A 26,248-nucleotide genomic window follows, 5' to 3' on the forward strand; every position below is an offset into this window, starting at 1 on the left:
TCAGAGCGCGTGGCGACGCAGGAAGCGGCGCCGCAGCCTCCTGCGTGCCGACTTGCGGCTGCGTCTCCGGCCGGCCGGCCGCAGCGCGACGTTGGACCAATCGCCGGCGAGCGCGGGGTACGCCGTCAGCGGGTGAACGTCCTCGGCGCGCGCGCCGGCCACGCTGCCCGTGTCGATCAGCTCGCGCTGCTGCGCAGCCGACCAGCCGGCGGCGGTGGGCAGCCGCGCGGCCAGCAGCCGCTGCTCGTGGCGCCAGCGCTCGCCGGCGGCGGCGGTGCGCGCCTCGGCCAGCAGCCCGGCGCGCAGCCGATCGACCGCCGCCGGCGAGTCGTCGGCGCCGTACACCAGGTGGATGGCGGCGTCGGGCAGCGCCAGCTGCAGCCGGTCGTCGGCTCGGCTGAGGTTGTAACGACCGAGCCGCTGCAGCTGCTGGGCGTCCGGCTCGCGGCTGGCGGCCGGCCGCAGGAAGAAGAGCTGCTGACGGCCGTCGCCGTCCGTTAGCCGCACGTCCAGCAGCCGGCTGGCGTTCAGTACGCTGAGCATGACGTCCTGGAGCACGCCGGCCGGCCCGGCCTGGCGCAGCGCCGCCCGGCCCTGCTCGTCCGACAGCAGCAGGCCGGCGCCGAGCGGCGGCCCGACGGCGGCCAGCCGAGGCACCAGCGGCCAGCGGCCGCCGCCCCCGGTCGCCAGCTGACCGCCGGGTGACACCTGGTCCGGCTCGGAGAAGACGGCACGCCGCCGCCGCTCCATGCAGGCCAGGCCCGAGATGAGGCGCGGCGCGGCCGGCAGCTGCGGCACCGCCAGCGGCGGAGACGGCTCCGGCACCAGGCGTTGCGCGTACACTGAGCCCTGCATCCGGTCCAGGTCAAAGCTGAACTCCGCCAGCCACGAGCGCAGGTCTGGGGACGAACAGGCGAGAGTCACACACGGCGCCGGTAGTGTCAGGTGGAGAACAACACACAGCGCCGGCAGTGTCGGGCGGAGAACAACACACAGCACCGGCAGTGTCAGATAGAGCATCACAAACAGCATCAGCCACAGGCACCAGGCGTTCCGCGCGCTTTCATAGCACTGCTCGTCGCCAGGCTGCCCGACAAATAATTACGCTTTGATCTTGCACCAGGGAAAACCTTCGGCCCTTGCGTATCGTTAGTTCAGGCAATTAATGAAGCTCAGCCAATTATAGAATGCGTAAACACAATGAGAAGGGAGACTGCTCCCATAGGAAGCAAGGAAAGCATGCAATATTCTGTCGGTGGGGGGCACTGGGTGGACATTAATTTCTCCCGACGGGGCCCACGGCCCAGTGCGCTACTGTTGTGTCATCTTCCAAACTTGTGTTGCTTCCGCTCCGGCCGGGTCGACTCCGACGGCGAGTCGCAGCGGGGGGGGGGGGGGGGGGGTTCGACTCGCAGCCCGATCAGGACAGCGCAGCCTTGAGTCGACTCTAAGATTTCGGCTCAAAGAACTATGACGCAACTTTGCAATGGGTGTGTCCTTTAGATGTTTGTGGTATTTCTTCGCGTATTTGTGATTTGTGTGATCAGTCATTGTGTAGCTCCAGGTGAGCCTACACGGCACATGCATTTCGACAGGCCAGTTTCGACTGTTCGATGTGGTGAACATATCTGTAGCGGTGACGCTATCAGAACGCCGTATTACCTTTTCATTTAAGTCAACCAAACGGCTTGGTTGATTCAACACCGATTGCAACTTGCGACAAAAGTTGGAGGCAATCCGCTCTAGCGTGCTTCCATACAAATTAGATTGAAACTGGGGTTGATTCATACTCTATCCGGCACCTCACACGTCCGACTGCGCTTAGGGTAGTCCCAATCCACCGCCTCCTGAAGCTGAATCGTCTCCGAAAAGTATGCTGGGCTCAAGTCACGTGAGGATGCATGCGCGCGGTGTGGGCCACCGGAGGAGGGCTTGGCATGCCCGTCCGGATGGCATGAGCTCCGCGAGCAGCATCACAAGCCGTGTGCACGCCACGATGATGATGTGTGCGGCAGGCTGCTGCGAAGGCCCTGACATACACTCAGCTGCAAAGGCCCTGACATACACTCAGCTGCAAAGCCCCTGGCATACACTTAGTTAGCTGAAGTCCAGCATCCACAATGTGAAATTACTGTCACAAAATACCGAAGCGTGCCACTGATCACTAGCCCGGGTCGGAGAGGGTGGGGTGGGGCTGGGAAGGGGCAGCAGCGCCAGCCTGACACCCACCTGAGGGCGGCGGGTGGCGGGTGGCCCCGTTCACCGGGTCGTTGTCCATGAAGCGGTACAGGTGCAGCGCCTCGGGCTGGTGGAGCCGCGCCAGCGCCGCCTCCCAGCCGGGCGTCAGGTACTGCTGCAGGCGCGGCTCGTACACGCGGCCCGCCGGGTCGAACAGCAGGCCCAGCTCGAGGTCACGCACCCAGCCGAACAGGTCGACGTCGAGGGGCAGGCCGGCGTTCGTGTCGCGGATCACGTGGCCCCACGGATCCCGCCGCATCTCCTTCACCACGCTCCGGTGCGTGTTGAAGACGGCCAGCGGCGTGCCACGCGTGTCGGCCGCCACGTAGTGGCGCTGGCCCGCGCTCTGCACGGCCAGCAGGTGGCCGCGGTGGCAGTAGAGGTAGGTGTCGGTGCGGCCCTGCGCCGGCCGGTGCGCGTGGCTGAGCCGGCGCGGGTGGTACGGGTCGGCGTACAGGTACTGCACCACCTGGCCGTCGGAGGTGCGCCTCGCCGCCAGGCGGCCCAGCCAGTCGTACACGTAGCCCACCTGGCGGCCGGCGGCGTCCACCACCTGCGTCAGCCGGCCGCGCGCGTCGTACGTCATGCGCCGGCCGTCAGCTTGCGCCAGGAAGCCGTTGGCGTCGTAGCGCATGTCGTCAACGTCCCCGTAGCGTGTCATGCGGTCGGACGCGTCGTACTGCCGGTCGACCGAGCCCTGCCGCGTGGTGACGCGCCGCACGTTGCCGCCGGCGCCGTACTCGTACGTCCAGCTCTCGTGCGCCTCCGCCGCCGCCAGCCGGCCGTCGGCCGTGTAGTTGAAGCGCATGCGCACCACGTTGTTGCCGACGGCGGCCGTTTCGCGGCTGATGCGGCCCGCCTTGTCGTAGACCGTTTCCAGCCGGAATACGTCGTAGCCGTGGAGGTTGAGCACGGTGAGCTCCGGCTCGTTGAAGCCGCTCATCATGGTGACCTTGCTGAAGGACTTGTCGCCGTCGTGCACGACCGAGCGGTTGGGGTGGCTGTAGTACATCTTGAGGTCGTCCACCTGCTCCAACGTGCCCTGCGTGGATGAGTAGCGCAGCACGATCGGCGACAGCTCCGTGTTGCCCACCTCCACGTTGATCTGCGGACGCGGCGACAACAGGCGGGTTAGCAGGCCGTTCGTGTGTCGGACCCCCACGTCCGCTAGCATTGAGCGCTCTCATCACATCAGCCATGATGGGAGATGTCCCCAGAACTGCCAGTACGGCTGGGTCCGTAATAACCCAGCAACCGGCGCGAGTGGACGCCGCTATGGTCGGACGCCGCGCTCGCCGCCCGAAAGAGCCTGCATTCAACACGAAAACGCCTGAAACGCCCAGCCACCGAGCGGAGTGCTGCCACACGAGCTGAAGGCCGAGTCGAAAGCGCGGCGCCACCACTCGCCTTGCGCAGTCGCGCGTTGCCGTCGTACTGGTACTTGAACTTGGTGCTGTGGAAGTCGTCGCCGCGCTGGAACTTGTTGTCCTCCTTCTTGCGCAGGCCGGCGTGCAGCCTGAATTCGGTGACGGCGTCGAAGCCGGCGTCCTGCGCGCTGACAGCCTGTAGCGCGGCGCCGTCGGCCTGGTAGCGCAGCAGCAGGTCGCCCGTGCCCCAAACGGCCTGCTGCAGGCGGCCGGCGCTGTCGTGCTGGTACAGCGTCCGCCGACCGTCCGGCAGGCGACGCTCCACCACCTACCAGGTCGCGGGTCACAGGTCAGGTATGGGGTCCTCAAACTCCCGTCAGGACACCGATCAGGTATGGGGGTGCTCAAACTCCAGTCACAACACATGTCAGGAATGGGGTCTTCAAATTCCCTTCAGGTAAAGGTCAGGTTCGAGGTGCCATACCACCTGCTGGGGTCAGGACTGGGGTCCGGGTATACAACCACACACACACTACACACATCCGGGGTCATGAATACCGGCCAGGGCTGGTGTGTTATACCGAACGTAGCGTTACAAGGAGAGTGTGATGGGCCACGGACTCAGGGGTGACAACAGAAATGCAGGAAGCCAACGGGCCAGGGGAGACTGCATACGAGACTGTGCCAGCATACAAAGACTGTCCAGCCAGCCTGAGTCGCGGGCGCGGGTGGTGCGAGCGCGGGTGGCGCGGGAGCGGGTGGCGCGGGAGCGAGTGGTGCGCGAGCGGGTGGCGCGAGAGGGAGTGGCGCGGGAGCGGGTGGCGCGAGAGGGAGTGGCGCGGAATCGGGTGGCGCGGGAGCGAGTGGCGCGGGAGCGAGTGGTGCGGGAGCGGGTGGCGCGGGAGTGAGTGGCGCGGGAGCGAGTGGCGCGGGAGCGGGTGGCGCGGGAGTGAGTGGCGCGGGAGCGGGTGGCGAGGGAGTGAGTGGCGCGGGAGCGGGTGGCGCGAGAGGGAGTGGCGCGGGAGCGAGTGGTGCGGGAGCGGGTGGCGCGGGAGTGAGTGGCGCTGGAGCGAGTGGCGCGGGAGCGGGTGGCGCCGGGGTGAGTGGCGCGGGAGTGGGTGGCACGAGAGGGAGTGGCGCGGGAGCGGGTGGCGCGGGAGTGAGTGGCGCGGGAGCGGGTGGCGAGGGAGTGAGTGGCGCGGGAGCGGGTGGCGAGGGAGTGAGTGGCGCGGTAGCGGCCCTCTGACCGCGCGTCCCCATCGGAGACCCACCTGCAGCCTGTCGTTGAGCAGCAGGGTATAGGGCTGCTCGGAGCCGGGCCACGAGTAGGTCAGCTGCATGAGGCCGAGCCCGGTCTGAACGGACCAGGCGTGCCGGCCGCCGCCTGGCACCGTCACCGCCTCCACGGCACCGGCGGCACCCAGCTGCAGCTGGTACTCGCCGCCGCCCGGCATCACCACCGCCGACGGCTGCAACACCGCGTCACGTCACGTCACGTCACGTCACGTCACGCCGCTTCACCAGCGCCGACTGCTACCGGACAGCGAGATGGCCCAGCGCCGCGCTTTCCTGACACGGATTTCAGAAATACGGTGAGTTCCGTTTCGTAACAGAAGGGACGTATCCCGCGCAACCTCTGGCGATCGTTTCCGGCTTTGGTGACGCGCCGTGCGGCTGGTTTTTCGGCGAGCGTGCGTCACACGTCAGGCCGAGACGCCGGCGATGCTTCGGCGGCTTCGGCGGCCCACGACTCGCATCTGGCTAACTCGGTTACCGAGCGCCGCGGGGCTGACACCATTACCAGCGATCACGGCTGTCCGGTCACAGAGGCCAGGCTCGACCTTTTATCGGCCCGCTTTCTAGCGACGACGGCGATGATTGCTCACACCTGCCGGTTCCATCAGCACCGGATATCGACGTAAAGCAATCGCAGCGCGTTCCTGGCGCTCCGCAAGCTCTGCATTCTGCATAATTCCAATCATGGGAATGATCCGGGGTTTGTATATTCGCTGCTGACGACAACACATTTAGCTGAAAGCAGCACTTTTGGTCACACGTTTGCGATGCCCACGTGCCTTTAATTCTTCCTTAAAATACGCGCCATCAGACATGTAGATTTGATCTGATTTCGCTGCTAGCGTCCGGATGCTGAATGTTACGTCAAACGACGGTACCCGTATGTACTCTGAGCTCTGTGAGCTGGTCTTACCTGCTTCTGGTGGTTTTGGTTTCTCTGGTAATTAGTCTGGCTGATTGTTCGAGATTTTGGTGGGTCCACTTCATTTCAATAGATCGTAGTGTCGTCAGTTTTAGTCTAGTTTAGTAGTCTACTTAGTATCATCTAGTTTTAGGTCAATCTGTGTCTTAGCTCGGCCAGCTGCTAGTCTACTTAGTCTGGCCAGGTCTCCCAGTCTGCGGTGTGAGCAGTTCCTCGAAAGGCAGGCCAGTTTCTGTGTGAGCCGGTCCGTTTACTGTGCGAGCCCTCTGCTATGGGTGTGGGTCTGACCCGCGCGCTGCAGGTCAGTCCTAGGTGTCATATGATCGAATCTGACCGGGTTTGACTCGGGTGTTATATGTGGCTCGGGTATGACTGATTCTGTAAATGCGTATCTTGCCAGAATGCTGTGATGCGGGCCTGACCTATGTGAGGTTGTTAGGTCTGACCTGTGTGAGGTTGTTTGGGTCTGACCTGGGTGCTGCGGTGTAGATCTGGCCTGGATGCTGAGAGTTCGTGTCTGGCCTGGGTGCTGCAGGTTCGGGTGCGGGTCTGACCTGGGTGCTGGTCGGTTGGCTGAACCGGTATTGCAGCTTGGAGCCGTCGGGGCCGGTGACGGTCGTTAGACGGCCCACGCGGTCGTAGCGGTACGACTCGGTCCGGCCGCCTCTCTTCCACTTCCTCAGACGACCGAACTGGTCATACTCGAGCTCCACATCTGTGGGGCAGGACACGCCACACGTCAGCCGAGGTTATACGTCAACAAAGGCCAAATATAGGTCTGCAGGAGTGAAAATTTATCAACGTCGCAAACCATTTGAGGCCGTCACACCACTCACCGAGGAAGTATCCGTGCGCGCGCCAGGCCGTCGGCCGACCCAGCTGATCGTAGCTGATGTCCAGAATGGTGATGTCATTGCGCGTGCGCACCGACTGGCGCGACGACGCCACGTCATACTCCAGAGTCAGCTGAATGTCGCCGTTCACCTTCAGGTTTCGCCCCACCTGAAAACGGTATGATAAATAGCACTGTGAACGGCCCATTCAGAGCGGAGGGTATTGGACAAAGTTCCAGTTCGCACAGCCGCCGTTTCTGCAGGCGCGTCATTGTCATTGTCAGCGTCAGCATGATGTTAGACCTATAAACTCGCGCGCAGTAGTCACTGGGCTGAGTGCGCGTTCGACCAAATAAATGATGAGAGCAGCTGGCAGTGCTGAGGCAGCAATGCTGCACTACTTACAGACGCGTTAGATAGCTTGACCAAGGTGTTGGCTACTATTACCCGGCCACCGGCAATCTGCTCATCAATCGAGCGAGGGTAGCTCCACATCATCCCATCTAGCGAGGGTAACTACAGTTTAGCAAGCATGGTTAGCTCAACAATGTTATTCTGTCGGCTTTCGCAAACAGCGGGCAGCTGGTGCAGTCGTGGCATCAGCGGGCCGGCCGGCACCAGAAGCGGACCACACCAGCCCGCTTCACGACTCGCCGGCCCCGCTCCAGCACCGGTCTCCACTCAGCCCGGGCGGCGCAGAGCGCCGTCGACCGCTCACCTTGGTGATCCTCCTGCCGCGGCCGCGCGCCTGCTTCTCGGTGAAGTAGAGCCACTCGAACCTGTTGACCGGGTCTCCGGCCACCTCGAGCCGCTGCGAGCCGGGCGCCAGCAGGCGGCGCGCCTGCGCCGGCGGCTCGCCGCCCAGCGCCGGGTAGGTCACCACGTCCGTCAGCGTGGCGTGACCCCAGGGCGTCACGTGCTCCAGGTCACCGCCAGCCGACACCGAGGTCACCCAGGTGCCGGAGCCTGCGGCCGGTCGCGGTGAGGTCAGGGGCGCACTGGAGGCTCGGCAGGGCGACGACCGGGGGAAGACGGAGTCAGGGGGTGAGAAAAAGAACACTCCACGTCCTCGCAAACCCTTTTCCATCCTCCGAGCCCATATCATATTTCCAAGCGGTTCTCTTGACGTATCTCATAAAGAGATGTTCAGGGTCACTCAAACCAAAGTCTTTGTACTTCGGTGCGTGAACTCCAGGCGCCGGGAGCGAGAGAGCTCAGACAGCTCGAGCGAGAGACAGCATGGTGTGAACTTCAGGCGCCGCGAGCGAGTGACAGCTCGAGGGAGAGACAGCTCGGTGTGAACTCCAGGCGCAGCGAGCGAGAGACAGCTCGGCACGCGCCGGCGAGCGCGGCGCCGTTGCCGCAGCGGACGCACCGTTCACCATGGTGACGGTGCTCCGCTGGATGAGCAGACTCTCGGCCGCCTTGCCGTCCCGGGTGACGACAACCGACGCGCCCTGCTTGCTCAGATCGAAGCTCAGCCGCAGCACGTGACCCGTGGGCGTCACGTGACCGATCAGCCGACCGTACTGGTCGTAGTCGTAGGTCGTGCTGCGGCCGGCCGCGTCGTACCGGGCGCCCATCAGTCCTGCCGGCGGCCGGCAGGGGTCAGCACCGGCGCTCGCGGCACCGGGGGCAGGGGTCAGCACCAGCGCACGCAGCGCCGGGGCAGGGCTCCGCTCCGCAGTGTACGCGACATGGAAGGAGGACGAGCGGGATTCAGAGAGCAATGCCTTCGCGGCTGGGGACAAGAGCGCGCGCTTGTTCCGCACTGAATGAGAAGGGTTCACGATGATTCTGGTGCCACACCGCAGCGTACGGCGCAAGGGCAGCAGACAACCACTCCTCTTCAAAAGCGTGGAATTGGAGATTGGGTTGAAAGCAAGTTCTCATCATCGCGGTGCTGCCAGCACCTACCCGAGGTGTCCAGGTACTCGAAGCTGGTGTTGAAGCGGTCGGGGGTGATGAACTGCTGCAGCTGCCCGCTGCTCGGAGACATGATCACCTCGCACTTCTGACCCAGAGGGTTGTCGATCGAGGTCACCTGGAGGTCACGGCTCACTCACTGCGATGGTTCGAAGACCCAAAGATCTCTCCCCACTGGCGTCTGGTCAGTCAGCAAGCATCCTTTGGGATCCTTAGCGCTCATCCGAACGATTCATTGCTGCTGTACCCCTATACAATGGTTTTCAATCAAACAAAGCAGCACGCCCTTTTTCATAAACAACAATTGAAGCGTGCTGGAAACGGAGTCCCCCTCCAATCTCTTCCAGCACAATGCGATGCTGAGCCCCAGAAGGCGCCGTGTCGAACTTCTCAAACCAGACCGCCTGCCCGCACGGCAGCCACGCCTCCGGCGTCGTCAAGCGGCTGGGACGGCGCGGAGCGTTGAGGTCGTCTGCTCCGCCGCCCGCCGCCGGCCTCACCTGGTACGAGTAGTCGCGCAGGAAGGAGACCTTGTTGCCGATGGCGTCGGTGACCGAGCTCAGCCGGCCGTTGCTGGCGTTCAGGTTGTACGTGAACTTGTACAGCGTGTGCCGCGTCACCATGTTGCGCGTCTCCGTGTGCTGGCCGAACCGGTTGAAGACGTAGGTATGGCCGTCGTCGGGCGCGTGGATGTGGTAGCTGCCGCGCCGGTCCGGCACGGGCAGCGGCGCCGACACCGTGCGGATCCGGTGGTTGGCCTGGTCCGAGATGTGGACGGCACCGTCGGGCGTGACGGCCAGCGCCGCGATTCCGCCCAGCAGCGCGTCAGCCGCCAGCACGTGGTCCTCGTCAAAGCACCTGCGGCGGGGCGGAGAGGTTCAGGGTGCGGCTGCTGTTCGCGGCTCTGGAGGTCTCGCGGGATGGAGCCAGTGCCAGTGATGGTTCCATGTGGTGTGACCTGTGGTGATGCCGCACCGAGCAGGGCCAATGAAGCTCCAGGCTCCAGGGCAGGTTCCAGTGATCGGGAGCTGCGGTAAGCCTCGCGGAGCACAACACGTGGCAGGTCATAACTGAAATAATCCTCGTATACTTCGGCTCCCACTATAAACCTACAACGCCTTTAAGTAACAGCACAGTAGGTTAGTGAAGTGGGCACCCACGAAACCAATAAGAGCAGTTAATGCGATTCAACGAACCGCCACGTGCGATGGACTATTGACGAACCGTGGTGATGGTACTCCATCGCACGCGCTCCATCCAATTATTCGAGCCCCATAGGTCACATCAGACCCCCTCCTCCCCCCCCCCCCCCCCCGGCGGTCCTCGGTGCCGACACCGCCCTCAACTGCGGTAGAGCCCGCAGGCCACAACAGACCCCCGGTAGTCGGCGCGGCCGGCACCGCCCTCACCTGCAGTCGTCCTCGCGGCAGTTGCACTTGGACTCGGCGCCGGCCAGCCCCTGAATCGTGCCGTCCGTCTGGATGACGCGCACGCGGTTCACACGCTGGCTGTCGCTCTCGGCCACGTACAGGTCGCCCTGGGGCGAGAAGGCCAGACTCTGCGGCGAGACGAGCGTCGACTGGGCGGCCAGCTGCGGCGGGCTGCGCTGCCGCCGCGACGGACACTGCAGCGGCTTGCCGGCCACCAGCCGCACCCGGTAGTCGGCCGTCAGCTGGAACACCTGCCGGCGCCGCCGCGGGCCGTCAGTGGCCTGGGCCCGAGGACGCGACACCTGCCGACGCCCCCTCGGGGCGGTCAGTGGTCTGGGCCCGAGGACGCGACACCTGCCGAAGCCCCCTCGGGGCGGTTAGTGGTCTGGGCCCGAAGACGCGACGCCCGCCGGCGCCGCCGCGGGGCAGTCAGTAGTCTGGGCCCGAGGACGCGACACCTGCCGGTGCCCCCTCGGGGCGGTCAGTGGTCTGGGCCCGAGGACGCGACACCTGCCGGTGCCCCCGCCGGCGGTCAGTGGCCTGGGCCCGAGGACGCGACACCTGCCGACGCCGCCGCGGGGCAGTCAGTGGCCTAGGCCTGAGGACGCGACCTCTGCTGACGCCCCCGCGGGCGGTCAGTGGCCTGGGGCCGAGGACGCGACACCTGCCGGCGCCGCCGCGGGGCAGTCAGTGGCCTAGGCCTGAGGACGCGACCTCTGCCGACGCCCCCGCCGGCGGTCAGTGGTCTGGGCCCGAGAACGCGACCTCTGCTGGTGCCCCCGCGGGGCGGTCAGTGGCCTGGGCCCGAGGACGCGACACCTGCCGACGCCCCCGCCGGCGGTCAGTGTTCTGGGCCCGAGGACGCGACCTCTGCCGGCGCCCCCGCCGGCGGTCAGTGGTCTGGGGCCGAGGACGCGACACCTGCCGACGCCGCCGCGGGGCAGTCAGTGGCCTGGGTTTGAGGACGCGATGCCGGCCAATGCTGCGGAGAGGTCGCCACGGTACACCCAGGTTAGCGGAGATCACTCACTGATGGCCTGGAGGGACGAGTCCTGGGCGTTTGCTTCTCAGTACAGGACATGACAAGGCCAGCTCACTCACCTGAGGTGAACTGTTTGACGCATGGTTATGTGACATTGGTGGTATGAGGGATTATCGATGCAAGGCGTGGTGAGACCAGGTCGATGGTCGCCAGTGCAGCCATGGCCGACGCGGCGCCTTTTGGAAACATTTTTGATGTGGAGTTCATGGGCTGATTACATGTGGAGTCTATGGGCTGCCTATTCAGGTTGACCGGACTCATAGCATGGCAAAACATTGCCGTATATTAAGGTTGAAACAACAGCGCTCAGGGGCTCAAGGCATGGACTCCATAACGGGAGTGGTCGTCCCCAAACCGTCGCCAAATTTAACCCTACGCCCGTGGATTTGTATGGAAAGAAACACGTCCAAAAACCTCAAGATTCCCACCTCCCTAACGCCTCACTCATGACGAAGCCAGTGACCTGTTAACAAGCTGTCACCTACATCTCACAGCAAAGGTAACTGGCATAACTGAACAAAAGCCCCGTTCGCATAAAACTTATCCCGGGCAGACCACCACGGCCGGCCACTCCACACGGAGTCAGCGGACGTACCATATGTGTGTGCTTAATAGCCGAGAGGTTGGAACCCTCGGCTTCCACGTGGGGGCCTGGGTTCAAATCCCGGTCAAACTATGGCTCCTGAACGTTAATGTGACATTTTAAGTCACCGGCGCCCTACAATAAATGTCTGACGACATGCGCCACGTTCCCCACTCATCCAAAAGTAGAAAGGGGCGTACCATATGATCGTCGATAAAGTGCAGGCTGCCGTCCAGCGGCGAGACGGCCAGCTCAGTGGGCCAGCGGAGCAGCACCTGGTCCTGGCTCAGCGTGCCGATGCACGGGAACGGCCGCCAGTGGGACTTGTGCATGCTGTTGCCGACCAGCGTGCTGATGATCTGGTACGGGTCCACCACGCGAATGTTGGTGCCGTCCGCGAAGAACAGGCTGCCGTCCGCGCCCACGACGATACCTGCCGGCCACGCGGGGACACTGGAAACACGCTTTCAAAACAGGTCGCCGCCCGCCGCCACCTTGATACCCGGCGCGGCACGGGCGCGTTGGGCACGTCCTCGCAACGGACTGTCGTCCGTCCTCACCGCGACACCTGGCGGCGGCACGGAGGCCCTAGACACACGGTCACAACATGCTGGTGGTGATAGGGAGACAGGCGTGATTATAGGCGGCCCACTGCATCGTCAGCAGAGGTGTTGCAGGCGATCTGACCGGCTCAGCTTTCCGACGCCGGGTCCGGCGGTGGGAACACTCAAACGTGGCAGGCGGCCGCAGTGATAGCCGCGGTGATCCCGGTGGTGGCGTCACCCACCACACGAGTACCTCAGGCCGGTGCGCGGTCTCCCTCGCCTGCTGGTGCGGTGTCTCACCTTTGGGGTACGTGAGGCGGGCGTGGCGCGCGCGGCCGCCGTCGCCGCAGCCGAACTCGTCGCCGGGCGGACACCTCTCGCCGTTGCCCACCACCGGCTCCAGGTTGGCGGCGGGTTTAGCTGGCGCGTGAGGTTGGCGCACGCGCAGGATCTGGTACGACTCTGGGTCGGACACGTAGACGGCGCCATCTAGCGGGCTGACCGCCAGGTGGTACCGGTAGGACACGCCCGTCGAGCTGCGGGAGTGGACCAATGTCAGGGCGTCCAGCCCGGACGGCCATCAGCCTCTGGGTACATCGTTTGCTCTGGGTACTCGGAGCGGGGGTGCAGCTGCACACTATGAAGCTGTCCTTCACCATACGAGACTGCACGACGGCGATGCCGTCCTATCAACGAGAATCGCATGTCCGGACCAAAGTTCCATATGCTTCTTTGGCGGCTTAGATGGCGCCGCCGCAGGCAATCCCTCGAATCTGTCCAAACGTCATCACCAGCCAAACATAACACCAGACCTGGACGTAGAGGCTGTTCCGTCAGTGACTGCATCACCTGAGCCGCGTCGACCCCGCCAGCCCGGCTCTCCCGCCCCTCGGTCCAGTCCGCGGCGTGCAGGCGCCACTCACTTGAGCTCGGCCACCGTCTCCACGCTGCCGGCGGGCGTGACGCGCCGGATCAGGTTGAAGTCGCCGATGTACAGTGAGCCGTCGGCAGCGGCGGCCAGCGCCGTGGCAGCTAGCAGCCGCTGGCGCCCCGCAGCGCCCTGGCAGCTGCGGCAGGCGATCTCGCGCTGGTGACTGCCGCCCACGGTCGTACGCAGCAGCTGCGGCCGCTGGCGCAGGTGCACGTTCGTGCCGTCCCCCTTCTGGAGGATACCTGCCGGCGGCCAGTGGGACGTGAGCGCCGATACTGAGGCTCGTGCCGCGTCTTCCGCAGTGTTTCGGCCGCCGCCGGTGGGAGGTAAGGAGGGGGTCTGAGAGTGCTGACCGGCAGACGCCGCAGACGCGGCCGGCCTGATCAGGGCGGGAGCAAGGCGACGCCTCGCTGTTACCAGGCGGCCTTAGACTGCGACACCAACATAAAAGGCGATTAGGATCAGCGTCACTGCCAGAATACGCCCCGCCCACCAATGACTTTCTTCGAATAAGTTTGTCGATGGTGAAATCAAGACAAATACAAAAAGCCACATCAAGACGAGCATCATGAAAAGTAGAGGCGGTGGGCTCAAATAAAATCTGCACATTATAAGGCATCGCCTGCAGACAAGCAACTTGCACGTAAAATGAAACATATGATTGGCAGTGAAAGCACGGTGCACGTGGTCGATACGCAGCGCAGAAACACCAACTGGTAAATCGGCCGAACAGACGCGGTACCTCGTGGCGTTCAACATTCCCACCGTTATGTTCCGCTTTAATCATGACTTAGATGTGCGCCAAAAATACATTGATCGCTGCCATTGAATGCCTATTTCTGCCATAAACTGCAGAACCAAATGAAGAAGCTACCAGGAGGTTCTGAAGGCAGCATCGCCGACAGCGTGCGGACATGACGACTTGCCTTCTGGAATGTTGTAGGCGTGGTGAATGTCCAGGTTCCAGCCGCCTATCTCGGAGATGCTGATGTCGCTGCCGGCTATGGTGGTGGTCTGGGTATCCCAGATGACCTGGGAGCAGTCGGCGTACTGGTACCCCACGCGGACGATCGCCGTCGTTACGCCGTACACGCGCTGGCTGTGGAAGCACAAGAACCGGGTCACTGGCTGTGTAGACAAGACAAGGGTCATTGGCTGTGTAGACAAGACACGGGTCACTGGCTGTGTAGACAAGACACGGGTCACTGGCTGTGTAGACAAGACACGGACCGCTGGGTGTGGGGACGGAAGACACGGGTCACTGGGTGTGGGGACGGAAGACATGGGTCCCTGGCTGTGGAGACGGAAGACACGGGTCACTGGGTGTGGGGACAGAAGACGCGGGTCACTGGGTGTGGGGACAGAAGACACGGGTCACTGGGTGTGGGGACAGAAGACACGGGTCACTGGGTGTGGGGACAGAAGACACGGGTCACTGGGTGTGGGCACAGAACACGGGTCACTGGGCGTGGGGACAGAGTATATGGATAACTACGGGCGAATATACGGGTGAGGAGACAAGATACGGGCTGCTGGGCGTGGGAACAAAAAATACGGGCTGCTGGAGGTGGGAACAGAAGGTCCGCGTCACTGATAGACAATGAGATAATAGATAGGGGATAGCAGACAGTGGTCACTGGGCGTTGGCGCAGACGGCACGTGTCACTAGACGCGAGGACACACCAGGCGTCACGACAGCAGACAGGAGCCAGGGGCTGCGTCATTCGGTGTGGTGATGCACGGCCACTGGACGTGCGGACGGACAAAGGCATTTGGCGACCATACCACAGAATAGATGACTCGTCAACGAATGTCACGGTTTTGTGCTGTGCCGTGCTGCCTGAGCGATTCCATATGTCATGTTTGCTGGTAATAAATCTGGGATTCATCACGATGTGGCATATCAAAGTGGATATCGTCGGCACATTCCACCGACGATCTTTTCATGATTCGCCGAAACAACGTACATGGAGTTACATAGTACATACTAAAACAGGGCAAATTAGCTTTTAATTTTAAGGTCAGCAGGATCGAATTAAGTATGTACATGTTAAGTGCATATATGTACATATCGTGGTGTTATGTATAAGTGGATGTGATTGGGGAGCCATTCGGATGCGGCTAGTAAAACATGTATCCCCCCTTGAAGATGATATGCACCGATGCATGCGACAGCCTCGATTCTTATAATGGCAGCTAATGACCGTTTGTGAAGTAAGTTGTCATGATGTTACAGTCTCCATCGACTTCTAGAACACATCAAGCATGCTATCCTCGAGAAATAGCGCTTGACTGAGCAGACCTCCTGCAAAGAGATGAACAACTGGACGATAGTGGCTGCATGAGGATCCGAACGTAAAGGCCTGGGTGACAGAACTGCATGAGGATCCGAACGTGAACAACTGGACGACAGCGGCTGCATGAGGATCCGAGCGTGAAGAGCTGGGCGACAGCGGCTGCATGAGGATCCGAGCGTGAAGAGCTGGGCGACAGCGGCTGCATGAGGATCCGAGCGTGAAGAACTGGACGACAGCGGCTGCATGAGGATCCGAGCGCGAAGAGCTGGGCGACGGCGGCTGCATGAGGATCCGAGCGTGAAGAGCTGGGCGACAGCGGCTGCATGCCGGCACGGCTCATCAATAATGCCGGCCGCGCGTGGCGTGACGGGTGACGGGTCACGTGGCGGCGCCCGTCGGCGGCCGGCTGGTGGCTCCCAATGTTGACTCGCACCCCAGCATGCCATCGTGTTTACACGGCCGCGCGGCGCCGGCTCATTTCTGGGAAAGCTGCAGTCAAATCTCGGTCTCAGAATCGCTCGCGATCCGTGCGGTGATTTGCCTCGTCTCCGAAAATCAGTGGACCATCGAAGCGTCTGTGTCTGTTCAATGGACGTAGAAGGCGGCTGGTGAAACTCATTCGGCTGTTCATATCTGGTGCTTCTGCCATTTCAGACGGGGATGTGTATGAGTGTGCAGCTAACTGGACTAGGCAGGCAGTTACAGTTATGAGCTCTTCTACGTCATGCCGCTCTGTGGAGTATCAACATGCGATCCTTACAGATAATTATCCAGCACGCACCCGGGTGTCCAGTTGGATACCCTTCGCTCGGGTGGAGGGGTCAATTTGACCCCGTGAGATCTCGGAATCTAAGAGAGTCGGAGACATGGAATTCACAAGGTGTGTTGGCCTGTACGTTTGGTCACTGGTCAATTTTTGGGGTTACTAGGTCATGGCCTTCGGGATCAATAACGTTAAACAAGTTCAATTCCAGGTTGGCGTCCAAAGCTACCCCAGAACCTAGACAGCTGTTCGAAGCAAAAGGTCACATGCTCACTGAGGGTCAGTGACCTTTTTAGCGTTTCGAAGGTCACGGTGGCCAAAATAATGCAGAATTGTTTTGAGTTTTGCATTTGATTAAGCGACAAAGATTGTGCTAGGCAGTATATTCCAAAACAAAGTGCCAACTTGGGTTATTTAAGGTCAGTGACCTATTTGGACCTTTAAGAAATCCATGAAAGGTGGACAGTTCGGTTCCTGTTATTAATAAATTCGTGATGGTCACCGAAATTACCCCATACAGCAAGCCCTAGAGTAAAAAAACGGGTTGGTATTAACCTTAGTCTGGCCTTTGTCCCTGACCCAAGGTCAATGGAAGTTGTTCATTCAGTTATTGTGTTGCCAATAAAGTATCTCAGAGATGTGTGACTTCGTCTAAAACCTCGCTGTTGCATCGGATTAAACCACTCCCTAGAAATTGACTTCACTGAATCCATGGACTAACTTTGACCTGTCGTAGGCCGGCGACCTTACAAGGTATCTCCAAACTTTTGACACCAGATAATCTGCCAGTCAATTGTCTACAGCTATGCAAAATGTGGCGCGGCTACGCCACACCGTCATGAAACCATTCCGGAAAAACCTTTGGGGTGCCAAATTGATCCCCACCCGACCGCATGTTAACGTCCCCAGTTTGTACTCCCTACACACCCGATTAAGGTACGTTTGCACTTGAAGATAATCGTGCAAACGCCACCACTTCTATTTTGCTGGCATCTGACGTCAAAAAGACGTTTTACGGCACATACGTGCAAGCGAACAGGCTACCATCTTTTCTCCATCGATTCAAACAAAAGCACCCTCTGGTGGATATGTCATAAGCATCACGTGTCGGTCTTCCATTCGCGTTGCATCATTGCACCCATTTACAGCGTTCAAGGTTTCATTTGGAAGATGCCTTACAGCACTGACAAAATGGCACGATTTACTTCCATACTAAATATGTTGTGCAACAATACAAACAGTATGCACCACAATAGACAGCTGATCCTGTGACCCTGTGCTCCTCAAAACGGCACACGCATGCATGCGTGGATGCACGTCACCCGCACACACCTGTACACGTTGAGCCGGTTCCAGGAGTAGGTGTACTTGATGTTGGGTTCGGCCTCGAACGTCTTGCTGACCAGCTCGCCCTGCAGGTGCACGCGCAGGTGGACCAGACGCAGGGAGGGCGCTACCGTCTCCGGCGTCAGCTGCAGCTGTATGGTGCTCTGGTAGCCGCGGCTGCGCGACGAGTGGTACACCAGGTGCAGCTCGGTGGCCGGCACCGGCAGCGACTCCTGCACCACCTGCGACTCGGCCAGCACGGCCGATTCGCCGGGACAGCCGCCTGCCGGCGCGCCGCGGTTGTCATTGATGGGCTCCCACGGACCATGGGGAGCGCCCTTCCCCTGCCGCACCGGGCACCTACGGAGGTGCATGCAGACCTGCCGCCGCCAGCTTTCCTACACGCAGGGGTTGGCACTAACGACCCGTCCCCCTGACCCCCGGCAACAGATACAGAGAGCTTCACAGCCGACTCGGCCGGGCGTGGAGAGGATTTCACGCCCCCTCCCCCCCCCCCTCCGGTGACGCTTCATAACAGGCAGAGACTGATCGCCACATCTTCGGCAGCGCACTCACCCTGGAACTCGTGCTTCCAGCTGGCCAGCACCACAGGCTTCATGATGTCGTAGTCGTGGTGGGCGCAGGTGGGCTGGCCACTGTAGACGGCGGAGGCGGCCAAGGTCGTCAGCGCCACGTCATCGATGACGACAATCTGCCAGCGGAAGAGATAGTGACATCAGAGCCGACGTCATCGATAACGTGTCCGACGGTAAGCCGGGTCCGACTCGGCTAGGAACGAAATAATACGTTGACAACAACGTCAGCTGTGATAAAGGCACATATCAAGGTGCTTATGTGAAACACGGTGTGGACATTTTTTCTAATAAACGTCGTCGCCGCCATTTGGGCTTTACGACGCACTCAGCTGCTGAGGTTGTATGGCGTCGCCTGCCTCTCACCGTGGCAGGAAGGGCGGGCACCGCAGGAATTGAACCCCGCATTTCTGGTTTCCCAGACACGCAGCTTTACCAGTACACTGCCGGTACCTTTTCTAATAAGCGTTAAATGTCGTTGCTGCATCGATTTGCTTACACTCGAATTCCTGGCCATGATCAAGAATGTGACCTTTGATGCCGACAAAGGCACGTGAGTAGGCATGGCCCAACGTCCGCACTTTGCCAGCCTCATTGATATCTGCCACGTGATTAATTTTACGTGCGACCATTGCCAGAGTGTACACTGGCGAGGCCTGTGGGCAGCAGTAGGCCCCGGCTGGCTGGGGCCTGCTGCTGCTGGGGCCTGCTGGGCCGGGTCTGCTGCGGCCTGTGGGCAGCAGCAGGCTCCAGCCAGTCGGGGCCTGCGGACAGCAACAGCTCCCAGCCAGCCGGGCCGGCCAGCGCGTACCTCATTCCAGGGCACGTGCAGCACGCGCTCGACCGGCTGGAACGGCGAGCGGCGGAACCAGAGCTTCACAGCGCCGCCGCCGTTGACCAGGAAGTCGAACCAGCCGTGGCGCCGAGTCAGCGTGAATCCCTCGGCGGGGTTCTCCGAGCTGACGCGCACACCCGGCACGCCGTAGCCGGCGTCGGTGATGACCCGACCTCGCAGCACGGCCGCCCGACTGCAACGGCCGGCAAGGTCAGCGGGTCACGGGAGTCGGCAGAGGGTTACGGGAGCCGGCAGCGGGTCACGGGATCCGGCAGCGGGCCACGGGATCCGGTAGCGGGCCACGAGAGCCGTCAGCGCGTCACGGGAGCCGTCAGAGGATCACACCTGACCAGGGCCACAGAAGGGCCACATGGCCACAGGAGAGCTCAACATGTTGCGAGGGAAGTTCAGGCATCAAAGGTGTAGTCCGGGGGTCATGAGACTTTCGAGTGTTTCATGGGAGCTCGGAGGGTCCCAAAACGGGTCAGAGAGCCAAGCGGGTGGTCAAAGGGTCACGGTTCAGAAGGCCACAGGAAGGGTAGAGTCGCAGCCACCCGGCTGTCACGCGCCACGCGAGTGTTCAGAATGTCTTTGCAAAACAGTGGTATAAGTTCCGGATGGATATACATCCGGACGGATATAATGATAACACCGCCCCTTCTTCCCAAAAAAAGGACTTAACGCTATGGAAGGGGCGATTAAACTATCCCGAAAGACGAAAAAACGCGACATTTGCAAATCATCAAGATGTCCTCAACAACCATTTTTCGACACTTGTTATGTTGATTTGATCTATGATGAACAAAACTAATGGATCACTGATGCAGTCAAGTTTGCATACGGCCTAGCCTTACAGATTACAGCGGACACTGCTATGTAAGAGCGGACATACTATAACGATGCAAGCAACAGCGCGGATCTCATGCTGATAATGCGCGAGGCAAAGTTCACATTGCATCACGGAATGTGCATACCTCTGAGGAGACGGTATCACACTCAAATGCCACTACGTGTTTTACCAGCATGCGAGCGTTGGCCAGATATAGCCACAGGTGCGATGTTCACCTAGTTTGTATTCCGTGCGAAGAAACGTTAGAAATGCAGCCCATCATATTTGTCCATTACAAAAGTTCAAGCGAATATAATGTGCATGAATGCGTACATTTAAAGGATGGAAGGCACTCTTAGCGTACACAAATATAAAGAAGCTTCAAAAGTTTTTAGATGCTGTCTGCGACATAGAAGACTAGCAAAACACAACCATGTGATGAGCAGAAGACATGTAGAAAAGCATCATTGGGAACGTCGTACTCCTTAAACTTACCTGGCGTTAAAGCTTTTCCAGAAAAGACTGCCGCACGCAAAGAAGGGACAGTTGTAAAAAGGGTTGTTTAGGCACATATAGCATAAGCTACAACTCTAGACACCATATAACTACGGACCCCGCTTATCAGTTGTCACTTAAGCCAGTTATGTGAACTTTAATGGTAACGGCACGAAGGGACCGCAAGGATCATAATAACATTCAGTGACGTCTACTAACATGAGCTACTGACAGTTAAGGCCAATGCTTAATACACATCGTAAGCTCAAAGGAAAGGATAACACATCGATTACTTCCACCGCCCGACGTGGTAAACACCGCCATCAAATCGGTCCTAACGCCGGCGGATGACAACACCCTAACCGAGCCCCGTGGGGACCCCCAGGTCTCCCGGTTCGCTGCTGGGTAAAATGAAGCTCACGAGGTTCGGCGCGCACGCTCCTTTCTCACATACGTGCCGGGTACACCGTACAGAGGGAGGAAGTAATGACGTAGCGAGGTATATAGCTGGAGTGCGGGGATTGCGTACTTTGAAGAGACGCGGATGTGATTACGGGAGCTTGTGATCACATCTCCGTCTCTGTTTCCTCTCATTGGGACCTATCTGACAGCCCTGACGTGAACGGTCTTGCAGCGCTTTGATTCAAACAACAATTCGTCCTCTGACTTATGACATGACTAAGAAATATTTCAACATAATCAAAGCCAGTAGCATACCCTGTCAGAGCGAGCCGACAAAACCAAGGGAGGGTCCGATGTCATCGCCACGCAGGTGAAATACAACCTGCAAATGGCAGACTCCATCGCAGGCCTACCTCCCCCAGAACACCGTGTGCACTGTCAGGGCTGCCTACCCACATGTGGGAAGTATTGCGAGGCCACCTAAGTTGCGACCATCACCTCCATTAACTGTCAATCCCAGCGATGACACCGGAGGAGGGGAGAGGTGGAAGCGAGCCCGTCGACGCCGACACGCAGCCCGACCGGCGCCGGCGGCGGCGACGGCGACGCTCGCCGCCGGGCCCCGAGACCCACCTCTGGTTGAAGGCCTCGCTCCGGGCGTAGCGCTGCACGCTGTCCTCCTCGATCAGGAACTGGCTGCGCTCGAAGAAGGAGGCGGTGATGCGGGGCGGGTGCTTGCCCAGCAGCACCTCCACCGGGTCGGGCGAGCTGAGGCAGAGCTGGCTGGCGGCGCAGGCCGACGTCCCGCAGCACTCTGGGTCCTCGCAGTCGCGCAGGCCGTCTGTCGGCGGCGCCGCGCCGTCAGCTCAGCGGCTCCCTCCCTACGTCAGCCGAGATCACCGCTGATGCGTGACCGCGCATCTACTATCAGACATGTCGCTACGGAAATATCCGACGTGTCAGCGTGTGAGCTTCTGCGGCAAGGAAGAGAGAAACGGGAGCATGAGGAGGGCAAACCCTATTTAAGCATCCTGTACTGGTTCATCACGCTGTCACTATCATTTAGACCTTCGCCTTTAAGTTGAACTTTAGATGAGCTGACGTGAGGCAGCGCTGGCTCTCCAGCGACACAAAGCTTTGACCTAGTCAGCTCAGTCTAGAATAGCCGGCCTGAGCGGAGCCCGGCTGTCGGCGGTGGGACAGCGGCCTACCTTTGTCGTTGTCGATGTCATCGGCACAGTCGCTCTCTAGGGGCAGGGAGCAGTCATCGCCGAACCAGCCCGAGTCGCAGCTGCACCGCCACTCGTACGTGTAGGACATCTGGCGGGCAGAGACGTGACCAATCAGCCGATCGCCACCTCCGCGGCGGCCGCCCCGGGCTGGGGTCAGCTGATCACCACCTCCCCGCCGGCCGTCACAGCGAGGCCCGGGCAGGGGTCAGCTGGTCACCACCTCCGCGGCGGCCGCCCCGGGCTGGGGTCAGCCGATCACCACCTCCCCGGCGGCCGTCCCGGGCTGGGGTCAGCTTTTCACCACCTCCGCGGCGGCCGCCCCGGGCTGGGGTCAGATGATCACCACCTCCCCGGCGGCCGTCACGGGCTGGGGTCAGATGATCACCACCTCCGCGGCGGCCGTCCCGGGCTGGGGTCAGCCGGTCACCACCTCAGCGGCGGCCGTCACAGCAAGGCCCGGGCTGGGGTCAGCTGGTCACCACCTCCGCGGCGGCCGCCCCGGGCTGGGGTCAGCCGATCACCACCTCCCCGGCGGCCGTCCCGGGCTGGGGTCAGCTTTTCACCACCTCCGCGGCGGCCGCCCCGGGCTGGGGTCAGATGATCACCACCTCCCCGGCGGCCGTCACGGGCTGGGGTCAGATGATCACCACCTCCGCGGCGGCCGTCCCGGGCTGGGGTCAGCCGGTCACCACCTCAGCGGCGGCCGTCACAGCAAGGCCCGGGCTGGGGTCAGCTGGTCACCACCTCAGCGGCGGCCGCCCCGGGCTGGGGTCAGATGATCACCACCTCCCCGGCGGCCGTCCCGGGCTGGGGTCAGATGATCACCACCTCCGCGGCGGCCGTCCCGGGCTGGGGTCAGCCGGTCACCACCTCAGCGGCGGCCGTCACAGCAAGGCCCGGGCTGGGGTCAGCTGGTCACCACCTCAGCGGCGGCCGCCCCGGGCTGGGGTCAGATGATCACCACCTCCCCGGCGGCCGTCACGGGCTGGGGTCAGATGATCACCACCTCCGCGGCGGCCGTCCCGGGCTGGGGTCAGCCGGTCACCACCTCAGCGGCGGCCGTCACAGCAAGGCCCGGGCTGGGGTCAGCTGGTCACCACCTCAGCGGCGGCCGCCCCGGGCTGGGGTCAGATGATCACCACCTCCCCGGCGGCCGTCCCGGGCTGGGGTCAGCTTTTCACCACCTCAGCGGCGGCCGCCCCGGGCTGGGGTCAGATGATCACCACCTCCCCGGCGGCCGTCCCGGGCTGGGGTCAGCTTTTCACCACCTCCGCGGCGGCCGCCCCGGGCTGGGGTCAGATGATCACCACCTCCCCGGCGGCCGTCACGGGCTGGGGTCAGATGATCACCACCTCCGCGGCGGCCGTCCCGGGCTGGGGTCAGCCGGTCACCACCTCCGCGGCGGCCGCCCCGGGCTGGGGTCAGATGATCACCACCTCTGCGGCGGCCGCCCCGGGCTGGGGTCAGATGATCACCACCTCCGCGGCGGCCGCCCCGGGCTGGGGTCAGATGATCACCACCTCAGCGGCGGCCGCCCCGGGCTGGGGTCAGATGATCACCACCTCCGCGGCGGCCGCCCCGGGCTGGGGTCAGATGATCACCACCTCAGCGGCGGCCGCCCCGGGCTGGGGTCAGATGATCACCACCTCCCCGGCGGCCGTCCCGGGCTGGGGTCAGATGATCACCACCTCCCCGGCGGCCGTCCCGGGCTGGGATCAGCTGATCACCACCTCCCCGGCGGCCGCCCCGGGCTGGGATCAGATGATCACCACCTCCGCGGCCGCCGTCCCGGGCTGGGATCAGATGATCACCACCTCCCCGGCGGCCGTCCCGGGCTGGGGTCAGATGATCACCACCTCCCCGGCGGCCGTCCCGGGCTGGGATCAGCTGATCACCACCTCCCCGGCGGCCGCCCCGGGCTGGGATCAGATGATCACCACCTCCCCGGCGGCCGCCCCGGGCTGGGGTCAGATGATCACCACCTCCCCGGCGGCCGTCCCGGGCTGGGATCAGATGATCACCACCTCCCCGGCGGCCGCCCCGGGCTGGGGTCAGATGATCACCACCTCCGCGGCGGCCGTCCCGGGCTGGGATCAGATGATCACCACCTCCCCGGCGGCCGCCCCGGGGTGGGGTCAGATGATCACCACCTCCCCGGCGGCCGTCACAGCGAGGCCCGGGCTGGGCCAGTCAGCGACCGGCCCAGCGTTACATGCAGCGGCGTCACGTGACACCGGCCGGTGACTCCACCTTCAGGCAGACTCCGGCGACTCCACCTTCAGGCAGACTCGATGGAGCAGCATCGGCTCATAACGTGTGGGCGGCTTTGCTCTGACGGCCCGACAGGAGGACGAAGTGCTGTGCAGACGTCCTCCAGGTGTGACATGCGAGACACTGAGGCGCCTCAGCCTACGCGGCGCACGTCTCCTTGCGTCTCCTCGATGGCTTGAAGGTTGGCGCGCGCCATCATATCTTACAGCGCGTCAGTTTGAAGAGCAGCTTTATGGTGGTCTATGGGGGCTAGTCGGCGCGATTTGATATTTACCGCTGGCATGTACTCGTAAACACCGGTGTGGCATCAGCCACAACATGTAAACGTCTGGAAGAGTGGGCAGGGCAGGTTAAAGATCAGGGACATCACCAATGAGAGAGGGGCCCAGTGGCCCTGCCTCCCCCAAGGACCAAAGGGCTATATAACACCCTTCTCCGGCGCCGGCACTACGACACCGTTGCCCGAGTGGTATTGCCACTAAATAATTGATTGGCTCTCCAGAGCTTGACGCCCTACATTCCTGCCAGTCCACTTCGTCTTAAATCTCGACGGTGGACTTTTCGCAAAAGGTCGGGATTGGAGCACGTCGGAGGGGGTAGTGATACCGTGTTAGTCTTGGTCATATCCATTAGTTCACGATAAATTTTCTTTTCGCGTTACCGTAGGACCATTGCACTAGTTTCACTGCACTGGTGCTGACGACCGTGATTATCACTAATAGAGACAGGCTGAAAAATAAATAAGATATCAATAATATCAAAAAATGAAAACATTGATAGCCCATAAAAATGATAGACTAAACGTTCTGCCCATAATGAGACCGGAGCAGCCTTGGTCTTCTTCAGTCTCTCCCTCATGTTCAACTGTTGACAGCAACGCGACATTGCATCAAGAAATGGGTGCGCTCTTGCTAAAGCCAGCTGAGGATGAGTGAGCCAATTTCAGACAGACCAATTCTCAGTATGCTTCTGATTCGTTATATTATAACCGACGCCCCGCCGTTCAGAAATCCTTCGTATCATTGGTATGCCCTCTGCACTGTGCGGCGTTCACCCGAAGCCAGTCAAACGTGACATCTCCGAAAAACGCGGCCTCTGCCACAGCGCGAGGCAGCCGCTAGAGCAATGCCACTCCGGGTGCAGGCCGCCAGAACGGAAGCGCCGGCCTCGCCGATGGGAGCCGCCAGCGACGCTCTGAATAATGATCTTTCTCTGAAAATCTTAATGAAGAGCGCGATAAATTGGATTTCTGTGAGACAAACAGGCTGGAGGCGCCGCGAGGAAAACAGACGAGCCGGGCTAGACCAGGGTCGACTCAAAGGCGAGGAAATCGAGATGCACCGGCCACGTTAATGTGACTTAATCAATGGTCGTTTTCGCAAAGCCGCGCGCTGACGAAAGGAGATGGACTCATTTGTGACCTGTCAACTGATGCATACACAACATGCCAAATTAACTCGGCTGCAAGCAGAGCGAACTAGCGGAGAACATATGGCGCGGGGCTCAAATGCTGATTGCCTCGCCCTGATTATGACTAATTGGAAATCGGTGCACTGGGGCGCATGTAACGTGCCTAGAACACATTTTTTTGCGACCCAGTCGTATTTTGCTCGCAAGGCACTGCACCCACGAGAACGCAGTCGCACATAGTTGAGTGTGCTGAAAAATCGCGACTTGGCCCGAATGATTTTTATAGCGACGCATGCAGAGTTGCATCGTGTTGCTAAATTGCGCGCACCGCATACAACTTTAATGAATAAACCAACGTCATGTGGCTGCCTATAGGTATGCCGGGTGACTCAATAATTTTCCCGGAATCCAATCAGTTTTTGGGACAGGTCTCGGAATTCATCAGTTTTTAATTCCGGTGCCGCACCTGACAGAAGCGACAGTAGAGGTGACGCACCTGTCAGGGGCTGCGGGAGCGGCGCCGCACCTGACAGCGGCTGCGGCCCAGGCAATGTACCTGTCAGGGGCCGCGGGAGCGGCGCCGCGCCTGACAGGGGCTGCGGTCCAGGCCATGTACCTGACAGGAGCCGCGGGAGCGGCGCCGCGCCTGACAGGGACCGCGGAAGAGGTGATGTACCCGTCA

The 26,248-nt window shown here is 61.2% G+C and overlaps 1 protein-coding gene across 1 annotated transcript; it reads right to left on the minus strand.

Moving 5' to 3' along the window:
- Nucleotides 1–26,202, minus strand: LOC119092290 (teneurin-m; the record flags this gene model as incomplete). The annotated part of the gene is given in 23 exon segments (XM_037215261.1): nucleotides 1–189; nucleotides 322–899; nucleotides 2,230–3,343; nucleotides 3,646–3,933; nucleotides 4,877–5,074; nucleotides 6,378–6,538; nucleotides 6,660–6,825; nucleotides 7,375–7,622; nucleotides 8,032–8,244; nucleotides 8,574–8,700; nucleotides 9,083–9,440; nucleotides 9,992–10,263; nucleotides 11,838–12,070; nucleotides 12,483–12,718; nucleotides 13,106–13,355; nucleotides 14,040–14,212; nucleotides 17,506–17,782; nucleotides 18,076–18,211; nucleotides 18,904–19,120; nucleotides 20,252–20,278; nucleotides 21,287–21,494; nucleotides 21,865–21,973; nucleotides 26,183–26,202. Coding segments are annotated over 23 exon segments (5,798 nt in total), but the record flags the coding sequence as incomplete, so codon positions are not given.
- Nucleotides 26,203–26,248: the final 46 nt, after the last annotated feature.

The sequence above is a fragment of the Pollicipes pollicipes genome, unplaced genomic scaffold, assembly GCF_011947565.3.
Source record: "Pollicipes pollicipes isolate AB1234 unplaced genomic scaffold, Ppol_2.1 Scaffold_3447;HRSCAF=4054_pilon_pilon_pilon, whole genome shotgun sequence".
NCBI lineage: Eukaryota > Metazoa > Arthropoda > Thecostraca > Pollicipedomorpha > Pollicipedidae > Pollicipes > Pollicipes pollicipes.